The sequence below is a fragment of the Amia ocellicauda genome, chromosome 18, assembly GCF_036373705.1.
Source record: "Amia ocellicauda isolate fAmiCal2 chromosome 18, fAmiCal2.hap1, whole genome shotgun sequence".
NCBI lineage: Eukaryota > Metazoa > Chordata > Actinopteri > Amiiformes > Amiidae > Amia > Amia ocellicauda.
Window position 1 is genome coordinate 23,577,823 of NC_089867.1, and position 12,066 is coordinate 23,589,888.

Genomic DNA, 12,066 nt, shown 5'->3' on the forward strand with positions numbered 1-12,066 from the left:
AGGTTGTTAAAATAAGTCAAAACATATTCATACCTCCTTTTTAAGTACAGTTGGACATTGATTTACTTCAAGTAAGCACAGCTTTTTATATTATTCAAGTAGTAATATGGGCAGCTAATGTCCATAAGAAGAGCAAAACACATTAATTAAAATGAAACAACATAATTATACAGTTAATGTTAACATATCCACTGGAATATGATCCTTCATCTTACTTAGAGTTCAATGGGCTGATAAATTGTTGTGTAGTCAGTTTGGCAACAGGCAACTTAATCTTAATGTTATGTGTTTCTGTCTCCTCACAACCATTTTTGTGCATTTTGAAGACAAGCTAAAGAAAAAATACAAGCGCCGTTCCCCAGGAACACTGTGCCAATTGGAAACCTTATTCAGCTTCAAAGCTGTTTGTGTAGTCCCACTAGGCAGCCATTATAGATGTCAAAACTAAAACCTGTGAAAGTCATGGTTGAATAAAAGGGACGCAACAAAATACTCTCTAATAACGACCATTCCACAAGATTTTACATGTGTTTTTGTTTAATGGGAAGACTAGGATATTTAACTTTAAACCTTTAGGTATGCCAGCTCTACAATGTGTATGTCCTACTCGGAGAGACTGAGGGAACTGAACCTATGTGGGGACTTGATTCAAGTCTTCAAAATCATGAAAGGCATCGACCGCATCAAACCAGAGGAACTTTTCCAGATCGGCAGGGACACACGCACCCGGGGACACAAATGGAAATTGGGCTTCAAGGCACTCAAGACAGAAAACAGGAGACACTTCTTCACACAGAGAGGCGTCACAATCTGAACAAACTCCCCAGCGATGTGGCTGAAGAGACAATTTGGGAACATTCACAAACAGACTGGATAGGATCCGTGGATCACTTAGTTATTAATGGACACCAAACGAGCACGATGGGGCGAATGGCCTCCTCTCGATTTGGAAACTTTGGGCATGATTAAATCAAAACTTTCACCTACCCGCTAATAGAAAACTACAAATCTGTACATAGTAGCGGTTACATTTATGATTAGAAGGAAGTGGCATCTTACTAAAAATTAAGCTGCAACTGAATATAGTTTTGTGGTTTTCTATTAGCGGGTAGGTCAAAGTTTTGATTTAATCTGGCCCTTTATGTTCATATAATCCCTTATATTTGTTGTGGACAAATACAAGGGATTATAGTCATTGTAGAGTTGGCATCAGAACATGTGGCGTCTGTGTTATTGACTGTCCTCAATACCAGTGAGCAACAGGCACTGAGCGGCAGTAGCAGACGTGTGCGTCGAGACGGGGGGCCTACCTGAGGAGATGAGGGGGTGGTTGCTCACAGTGGTCATGTTCCGGCTCACGTTCACCACCCGCGTCTCCATGCTTGGTGGGCTCTCTCCTTTCTTGCCACCCTCCGAGGGGGTGTCCGACGAGCCGCCCTTCCCCCCCAGACTCTGAAGCCCCTGGCCAGCACCCTTATGGTGGCCAGCGGTGTGGAGCGCAAGGGCGGACTGCTGGCTAGCGGTCGCCTGTTTCAAAGTCAAGCTCTGCAGCTGGCCCTGAGACGGCTGGGCCGAGGACACCCCCTGTTGGCTGCGGATCGCGAGGTTCTGCACCTGGAGGCGAAGCAACGGAAGCACTGCGTGAGAAATCTCAAAGGGTAACAACTACACTTTGACTTCACAGGACTACAATACGACCAACGTCTGTATGTATATTGTGCTTTTAATGGAAAGTGGAGGCGCTACAGAAGAGTTTGCATGACAACTCAGAGACACGGGTCTCGAATCAGAATTTAACAACAAACCTATCGCCATATCGTGAATAGAAAAAAGACATGCACAGGCTCTTGGATGTAAGAGAAGCCCAGGTTGCGGAGATGAGAAGTTAAAATAGTTCGGATGGTTCGAATTGTTGGGGTTCCGATTTAGACCCCTTCACAAACTGATCTCAACATCATCTCATACAACTCTTTCAGACAAAACAGATAGGAAATGAGTAACTTTACTAGGATTGTGAGCAGTGACAAACTCAAAATGTTTTTGGTTTGAAGCCAAATCGTGTGCAGTGGTTTTCTTCATGTGCAATGTTCCTGCTCGTTGTAAAGATGCTTTCGGAGCTCTTGATTTCCTACATACACACATACATACAGTAGCTTTCACAAGTTAATAATAATATACATAATTGTATGCATTTCTTTATTCTTTTATTTATAGCTCATAATCCAAAATATGTATTTAGATTTTGCTTCCCTCAAACAGGTTTATGCTTCCATTATGAATGCTGGCTGTTGTTTTTTGGTGTGTGTGTTTCTTTAGATCAGAGTACAATGTAAGCTTGACTGACCACTGTTTATAGCACCCAGCCAGTGTATAGTATCAGTGAGCTTGTCATTATTTAGTAAAGAAAGGTGCGTCCTGCCTTAATTAAACATGTTTTCATGTGCTGTGTTGCGGGACTCCATTGCCCCCTAGTGCAGTTTACAGCTATTACAGAGAACGCCAGGAGTGTGGTGCATCAGTGCAGACTAATTGAATTCCCAATGCAAAGTTTCAGATATATCTGAAAGAAACTCAAACAGATTGTGCTTATTTTTTAAGCTGGAGATCACCTCCAAGCAGTCACTCCAGGAATGGCCAATCCAGACAGTCGGTTTGGTCAGCTCTACCTGTGTGTTGCCATGGATATACTATGGGTGTAAAGGACACAGCCGTGTAAACATCTGGGCACCAGGATAATTAGAAATCAGGACTGCAATGCGATTACATAATCAAATATCGTGCTTATTAAATGACAGTAGTTCACGTCAGGTCAGCACAGCCTGGCACACATTGGGCTCAGGAGTTGTGAACAGTAGTGTAGCACTGGTGGTGGAGGCAGAGTTGTCCTTACATCACTTGATGAGCACTGAGATTAAACTACTCCATTCAGATAGTTTGCCCTCATGAGATAAGCAGTGAGGAAAAAGCCTTGAGGCCTGGATTACTTTTGGAATTAGTTCCACCCTGAATTTTCAACCACTAAAACAAATTATTTACTATTTACTAAATGGGTAACCTATACAATCATTCCCAGGTGTTAAACTGGGATTAAAGAGACAAACAAAACCTAAGAAGTGGAATTTCAGGCTCTGCTAAAACCAGGATAACTTCACACTGTGCAGAACAGTGAAATAATTGTGCTATAAGATCAGTCACCTCTGTGTGGCAGGAGTTTAGAGTATTGTGTGTGTTTCTTGAAGAGACTGGCCATCTTACCTGGGCATTGGTGGACTGCTGGCCGGCGGTCTGTGCGGAGGCCTCCGGCTGGACTGCCGTGACCGTGGCGGTTGGAGTGAAAATGAGCTGAGGGGACAAAGGAACAGCTCGGCCTAGGCTCCTAGCTACTTGCACAAGGTTACTCTGCTGTGCCTGAAAATCACATCAAAACGCACGGCCTCTTTATTGGAGGACAGGCACAGAGGAACCACAGCAATACAATGACAAACGACAGTCCTGACACAACAACAACAAATACTATCTTGAGTTGATTAATCCATATTCACGGTTGTCGGAATACAACAGCTAGAGCATCAACGTTTGGTACTGATGTGTGTAGTAGTAGTTTTGTCTGTCAAAATGTGTTATGTACGAAATGACTCTGTATTTTGTTAAAAATATGTCAAATTATGTATTTAATCACTACGTATTGTATTCTCAAAAACCTCAATTGGTTTAATATTAGTTTACGGACAGGATTCAAGCACAGATCTAAAAAGTAGTTTGTTTTTAGTTTAGTATTATTGTATGACCTTTTTGGTATGACTTAACTGTAAGATAAATTCATGGAAAAGCCTAAAATTTTCTACCACAGCCATACATTATTTTATATGAAATATGAATAGATTTATTAGCCGAGTTTCACATAAAACAGAACTTTACACACACAACTTCACATCCAGACCATTTACATAACATTTAACAAAAGGGAATAAAAAACATTTTAGCATGAGTACCAAAATGTGATTGCAAATACTGCTGTTACATTGAAATATCAGTTTAACACAAACATTTTCAGACTAAGGAGTGCTTAATTGTACATCTTATTTTGTATCTTAAAAAAATACTTAATAAATAAGACATCAAATCACTCTTGTTTAAAGTGAAGACAAGCATTTTATAAAGTGATATATCATGCTACCAAAGGACATATCAAGATAGTATTTCCTAACTACGTGTAAAACTTTTTTTTGTAATCAAGCAATTCATTTAAATTGTGTAGGAAAATGTCTGCAGTTTGTCTAAGCATGTGGATGTATGGATGGATGTTGAAGAGTAAATAGTTTTGGGATATTTATTCATTTTGTCCTTCGTAAAACTTTGCACAGTAATTTGACAGTGTGCCCATGGTAAACTTTACTGTGTTTTACCATGACACACTGCAGTCAATATGCCGATTAATACGATACTTGCGTGTTTGTTATTGAACACAGTATCTATTTGGGTTAAACCAAGAATATAAAGCCTACTCTTTCCCATTTGTTTCAGTAGCTGCCCTACAATGACTGCTGGCGAGAGCTCAGACCCAGCCGGCCGGGCCGTTCACACTCGAGGGCGTGACTTTTGACTTGAGCTCTGAGCATCCAGAGATGAAGAACAAAGCCTGTCCACCCCAGAGGGAGACCTCCAGACAGCACATGGCCGAGGAACACACAAAGCATCTGAGACAAAAGGTAGGGCATGAGTGTGATTGTGCTGAACGGGTGATTTCTTATACTGGGTTTAATCTGCGTTGACAAGAGAGGGCCAACACTCAGCCTCCTGCCTCGCTGCTTTCATTAGCTAAAGTGTTTCTCGCCTCAGAGAAGTCTACTTCAGTAACAAATAGGAACCTCACTGTGGTCCCAGAATGCTAGCAAAGCATTTCTTCTCTTCCTGTAGATGCACTGATTCATCGTTATTTCACATTTATCAGCTCGGTCAGTTCTGGTTGTGTGTAATTTTTGTGTGAAATAAAATGAAACGCTGCACAACACGGGCGAGCCAATAACTCTTGACGTCTTTCCTGTCTAAGTGTTTCTGGCTTCTGTTACAATCTGAAACAGCCCTTACTTGCACAACACAGTATTTTAATACATTGCTCAAGAACATTTGAGAAATCTTGTATTCACAAATGTAAATCTTTTTGAAGGCTGGCAGGGCTGCTTATTCGAGCAGTCTCAAGTAACATGTCAAAAAAACATTCCATAACCTTCAACAACATCCGTTATGTATTTCAAAAGTTGGATGGATTGCAGTTTTTTGTAGTTATCTTATCAATGCCCGTGATGGTTGAACCCTGAAAACCATCTGTATTAAAATTGTCCTGGGGAGCACATATGTGTGTTATATTCCACATCAGGCGTCGTTTGTTCAAATTAATTGCTACCATGCCACCATCTTTTTTCCTAAACCTCGGCTCCACATAAAGAATTGCACTTTGGACGGGAAATGGGGAACAGATGTATAAATCGCACATCGGGGGTGTGAATCCTACATCCACAATTTGGGATGATGAGATGGTCGTGAAAAATGATGGCATGGCAATCCGGTTTGAACGTGATTGCGGACCGGATGAAAACATGCCTGACATTCAAAGCTTGCTTCCCGTACGTGCATGCAGAGTCACATTGCTGCGGTCTTCTGTTGATTAAAGAGGCCAACGTGTCTAGGGATGTCTATCGGTTTTATTTTTCTGACTGCTTCAATCTAATCATTAATCTACTACCAGAAAACAAAGCCAAACATTTTTCAATTTTCTTTGAAATCACACAAGGGCATTATAATGTAGCCTTGTTACAGAGTCTCATCCAATTACAAAATAGTACAGATAAAACAGACTTGAAAAGTTACAGAGGACCAGCACAAATGTGGTATCTGCCAAAGCTGAGATTTTGAGTCAGTGAAAATGAATAATTGCTTCATCTTTAGGTTATATTTAAATATTTTCTTTGTCAATACAAATTCCTGCCAGCTGTGGAAGATTGAAAACTGGGCAAAATCTCAGCTCATTCAAAACAACGACAACATTCACCGCGTTGTTGAATGTATGCGGTACACGTGAGCTAGATATGTAAATGCCAATTACGTCACACTAGGGTACACATCTGCTATACAGTAGGTATAACGTTACAAGAAGTACATGCGTATGACAATGGTTTTAAAATATTGCAGTTCTCAGCCATTTATATACTATAGTATAGTTATATTTCGAAATCAGAAATCATGGATTGCTTATTAGTGTTTGAAAGTGTACTGTTACTCAAGCTGCTGTCAACGTGTTTGGCACTTTATGAAGGCTTGTAACACAGTCACTGTCAAATAGGCTCATCTATGACCTGTTGTCTTGAATCTGACTGATACTGCAAATGATATTTCTTTGCTTCCAATCTCTGTTGCCGATTTCTTATAGCTTGTTTACAATTCTATGATCAGGTGCAGTTATTTAACCTACATTAGAGGGAGGAATCCCCAAAATTGTCCAACAGATTCGAAGCGTGTATAGAAAGGCAACGTTGACATCTCGATCAGTGAAATAAATGTTTCTCATGCAGCTCAAATCAGTTACTATTCTCAAATATAGGCTAAGAGTTAAAAATGGCTGGTATTGGTGAGAGCAATATTTGTTGTATTGAGTCAATATCTCAATACCCTCCATAATGAAAGAAGGCTGATACCTTATCAGAGGACATGGTTGCCTGAGACTTATGTACAGCAGACACTCTTGATAATGAACATGCACACACAGCAGGCCCAGATCATAAAAAGCAGCGTTTATTGCAACTTGTTTGTTTTGCAATAATCAGACACTTGTTTTTTATTGCAATACTTGCGTGGGTTTTTTCCCCCTCAGGGTATTGTGCATGTGCAAATACAATAAAGAGTCAAGCACATACATGCACACATAAACACACGCACAACGCACTACGCCTGGTATGGGTGAGCTAGCGTAAGTGTACGTGTGTGTGTGTGTGTGTGTGTTGTAGAGCATGCTAAAGCTTACCATCTGGGCACGCAGATACATCTGGGCCTGGCTGGCTGTGAGGCCGGGGCTGGAGGTGTTGCCCAGGAGGACGGCCTGTTGTGTGATGCCCGTTGGCGTGGAGTTGACACTTTGTGCCCGGCTTATCAGCTGGGCGGCTGCAGGGGAGGTGGCCAGGTTAATCTGTGAGAGGGCGGGGCAAGAGCGAGTAAACAGGAGGGTGCAACGGAGTTACACAAGTGGCATTACAAAGCCACCACAAGACAACGCATCAATTATTATACCATACTATAGTCTATCATCAGACTATCAGCTACCATGTTTGTTTTTTTACAAGAAATGGGAATCTCTTAAACGTGTTTTTAGGCTTGTATCTCTGAGGAATTAAATCTGTTCCTGTTTCAAATTGTTAAAACTCATCAGTAACCATTAGGCCTACAGGCACTTTCTCCGCTGAAGTAACATCTATTTAGTGATCTATAAAGCTGTATTTTTTCACGACCTCACTATTTGCCGTTTCCAGGCTGCACTGGAACACGCTGGATGTTGACGAGACTATTTATGAGAACAGTCTAGAAGAGCAGGGCTGTGAGAACAGACAACTGAGATCTCTCCCTCCGGCTGGAACAGACATGTTTTTTTAATGAGAGGGGAGTGGGAAGGTGTTTTAATATCTGTGCTTCTCTGTGACTTACGGTCGTTTGGGAGGATGCTGTTTGCTGGGATGTGGTCCCATTTTGGTTGGATCCCTGTCGGCCTGCGGCGATGCTGGCCTGTGAGAGAGAGCGAAAGAGAGAAGAGAGAGAGGGAGAGAGAGAGAGATGGGGGGGAAGTAGGTTAAACACAGGCTCATTAATCACAGTTACTACACAGCCAGGACCTTTACAAAAAGGGAAGCCCAGCTCAGACATTAACATAAACAGGACAACCATTTAACACAGTGCAGGAAACAGGCCGTTCCTCAGGCCTGCCCTCACATGACAACCTTTCCATTTTATTTGTTTGTTTTCTTAAGTTTATTAAACTACTCTAAGACTGCTCAATGCAACAGACTCGGAGGACAGCGCCATTTAGCATCTTCTAGGTTAATACGACCAGAAGCAGTATGGTAGCTTTTGAGTAATCACTTTCAGGAATGAATAAATCATTAAAAATATGTTCTAACATCTTTCCATTCGAGAAAAGTGTTTAGTTTTCAATCTGGCTGACATCCAGAACTGCGTTCACGTGCGAGTTGTAGCTCAACAGCAGGCCTGTGTTCGGCACTGAGATGGGCCTGTGCGCGGCTGCAGGCCAGCCAAGCCTTTTCCGAGCATCATCAATTCTCCGTGTCAGAAGCGGATGTTGAGCGTTTAGATCTGTCCACATCTGCGGCTCCTCTGCATGAAATGAGCTCGCCTTGGGGAGCGGCGGTGCACTATTCATCAGCATTCACCCGCATACATGGCTGCTTTTTATTTAATACCTAATGAAGACTGTTTGAGAATTAGAGATCGTGCACCCCCACTCTTTGAACACGTCTCCCTTTTTAATGGCTGTAAAAACTTTGTAGTTCCTCTGCATGACTGCTTTTGCTGGATTCAGTTGAAACCTTGCCTGGTATATCACTGAGCTCTGTTCTTCATGATAGAGAGCCGTATGCCCTCAAGTTAAAGTGAAATTCATCACTGTCAGCCGTCACTGTTTAGCTCAAATCAGCACAAAGAAGTTACCCAGTCCAGATTCAGGGGGGAAAAGCCTGGGTCAGTTCGCCTACTCAGGTTTCTGCAATATCCTCCAGGAAATGTTTCAAAAGTTAAAGTAGGAATGCTCTCTCCTCACTTTGATATGATTTATTTATATTTTAGTGACAGATTTAAGGAACTCACCAATTTAAGAGCAAGTCAAAACATGTATTTTATTTTCTGCACTACTTTTTAACAATTCCCACATCAGCCCCTACTCTGAGATTATGAAAGAAGGATATTTGTTCTAAATATATTATAGCATTATAGTATGGCAGATTTATTTAGTCTATTTTATATGCAAAGGATAGACATGACATAGACATTTAACTTAAGTTAAAGACATGCATACAATTGCTAATGAATTTCCTTCTCATTACTCAGAAGGGGAAGATTTCCAACATCTTCAATATCAATCAGTACATCATTTTTGTAATTGCAGTGTGTGGTTGTTTGAACTCTGCTTTATGGTCTAATTAGAGCAAACAGAGTCAAAGAGTCTCATCTTTAAAGACACACACATGTTTAGATCACCAACACATTCCTGAAATGTGGTGTCTGGACTTTTTGGAGGTAGAGGAGAATGTTAATTCATTTTCTGAAAGTACCAGCTGTTTTCTGTGACTTTGATTTCCACCCTCTGGGTTCCTTGAATGAAAGCGAACGCCGGTCCCGGTCTTTGACAATGAGAAATGTACACTATATTTTTTCTATGAAGGTCACCTGTTTCAAATCCTCCATCAGGCCACGGCATTTCAGACAGGACTCGTAAATCCATCCCTACATAAACTTTTATACGTAATCAATACAAATTTCAGCCTTTCAGTCCACCCTACAGCTGACGGCGAGAACACGAGTACGTGCCCGGGGTCAAGGATGATGGCTGCTGAAGCAAGGCGTGATACATAAATAAAACAGCTACAGCGTGTACACATGACACTGGAAATGCATGTAACGAATGTGTTTAACAGAGAAACAAAGCCTCTGGAAAAGGTGGCAAAGGAAGAAGGATATGGGCACAACTAATCTGAGCAGGAGATTGAGGGTGTGTGTTGTTCAACAAGGTGCATTTTCACTTTTCATCATAATTAAGCAATTAATAACACCAGCGAGCGAAGCACGGTGCAGGCATATCGGTATGGGGACCTGTTTTGCTGGAATGACAAGAATATTAATTTGCACTGACTTGAGACTGGAGGCCATTTGCAGACTCATTCAATCTCTGCTGTTGCTCTTGTGTTTGCTACGGCTTCAGTCTGCTTTTGTTCTCGTTTTATGGTGACTTTAATATCAGTGCCTGAGGAAGACAGCTCTGACCTTTACCAGACATTAGAAAAAATGCAGGAAGAAATGTTTCTCTTTGGTTCTGTAGTTCACAATAAGCCAATATATTTGTTTTGCGGTCCTCCCTGCATCAAAGGCATCTCATATTTATATTTTCAGCACTGTTCAGCTGATATCAGGTTTGATAAGCACCTTCATCAGTGTTTGCCCTACCTTTGGGGTTAGCAAATATCTTGTAAAAATAAACTATTCTCTGCTCAAGCAGTCAGAGCAATCTCTGATTTTACTTGGCAGTGGGAAGTGTCCCTGTCATCTTAAAATAACAACTGAAAAGCAGTGCTGGGAAAGAAAACATTCAGATCTCTCTGCTTGTATTTCTTAGAACAGAATCGATCCACCTACAGTGCAAAGTTATCAGAATAAACGACACTTGTGTGTGAATTGACTCTGACCTGCTGCACGGCGGCCAGGCTCTGCAGCTGCGCGCTGCTCAGGTGCTGTTGCTGCAGCGCGGCGGTCTGCAGCATGAGGTGGTGCTGCTGCTGGGCGGCGTACATCTGCTGCAGGTACTGGGCCGCCGTGTTAGGCTGCCGGTGCAGGGCTTGCTGGATCACCTGCCGGGACACAAACGACACATGTCAGCATCCGCCGCAGCCAGAACCGCACACCTGCCCTATGCCACGCATTCACACCAAGGCTCATGCGCAGTGCTACTTGAGGATATGTCTGTAAGTGTTGCACTGTGGAGTAAACCGCACGTTAAACATAAAAGACAGAAAGAAGAAGTGTTAGCATTAAAAAGTTAACTACGGATTATACAACTGTGTTGATAGACTCGGGGAAAAAGCGCCCCTGAAGGACCGGAGTGAGATTGCTGAGGCAGCCGCCACACAGCGGGCTTATTGTAGGACTGGCAGTGGAGTCTGCCAAGGAATGGGCTGTTAATGAGGCGGCGCAGACTAGGACGGGCACCATTTCATCCCACATTACCCGGCTAATTTCACTCATGTTTTTTTATATAGTTTTATTTATATATAGCAATTCACTTACAAACACCATAATATTTCCTAGGCTCCCTCATTGGACTCTCTGGTCAAAACATGTGTTGCGTTACGCTGTTTTCATCGGGCATCTCCTGGCCAAGAGTAACACTAATACTAGGCCCTTTTGCCTGTTGCACGGCTGGGGAACGGCCATTTTCCGACAGCCAGGGTCAGCTCCCCGCGTCTCAGCCGCTCCATCAATCACCGCAGTGGCGACAGCGAGACCACATTCCCCGGCCCTCCAGGGCCCACCAGAGCCAGCCTGGACTTCCGAAGATCCATCACTGTAAAACGACAAATGCTACCATGGGAGGGGGCTGCAATATTGACTTGTTTACAGATCGCAGGGCTTGGACAGAGACGCTCCCCCGAGCCCGGAGCCGGACGTACAGAAACACCCTGTCCCCTAAACGGCACAGGGAGGGCAAGTTTCAAGGCCGAGCTCCCACCATTACCACAAAGCCCAGGCCTCTTCCTTTTGCCACTGTGTCGGAATCAAGAGCTGATGTTTTCCTCTCTAGTTTGGGTGTCTTTTACTCTCCATCCCTCATCATGACTGTGTTTAAGAACCAAAAGTGAGGGACAGCCCATAAACTCACTTGGGCCTATCCGTCATGGATGTCATTGAAGCTGAGCAATGTAAAGTATATTTACACATTCTCTGTGAGTAAAATCTGCATCGCTTATAAACACAAGCCTCCCTGTCTCACTAACACAGCACTCACGATACTCCGTGATTTAAATTCATCTTGAGCATGAGGGCCTTGCTTCTCCAAAGAGGAAACCCTGGTAATCTATCAGCCCAGCGCAGCACAGACCCCATTCATCTCCATCCCTTCCTCCCTGACAGCTCAATCTCTCACGCTGCTTACAAACAGCCCTGACAACTCTCTAAACCGATCCACTCCAATGACACTGGGCTTTTGTCTTCTCCCGGCTCCACACTGAACACGAAGGGAATGAGTTTTTTTTTTTTTTTTTTTTTTAGTGCATTCAATTTCCCTGCCCTTTTAACAAC

The 12,066-nt window shown here is 42.7% G+C and overlaps 1 protein-coding gene across 8 annotated transcripts in view; it reads right to left on the reverse strand.

The window, feature by feature from the left end:
• Positions 1-12,066, reverse strand: part of LOC136714214 (polyhomeotic-like protein 2) — a 69,564-nt gene that overhangs the window by 24,044 nt on the left and 33,454 nt on the right. For 5 of the 8 annotated variants that reach the window (XM_066691572.1, XM_066691574.1, XM_066691573.1 and 2 more), the window contains 6 exons: positions 10,458-10,619; positions 7,693-7,770; positions 7,019-7,180; positions 3,256-3,408; positions 2,610-2,687; positions 1,311-1,614 (listed from right to left, as the gene is read on the reverse strand). In XM_066691572.1, coding sequence (XP_066547669.1) covers positions 1,311-1,614; positions 2,610-2,687; positions 3,256-3,408; positions 7,019-7,180; positions 7,693-7,770; positions 10,458-10,619 — 937 coding nt within the window. The remainder of the gene's footprint in view (positions 1-1,310; positions 1,615-2,609; positions 2,688-3,255; positions 3,409-7,018; positions 7,181-7,692; positions 7,771-10,457; positions 10,620-12,066) is intronic. The other 3 variants (XM_066691575.1, XM_066691577.1, XM_066691576.1) reach the window with 3 other exon arrangements.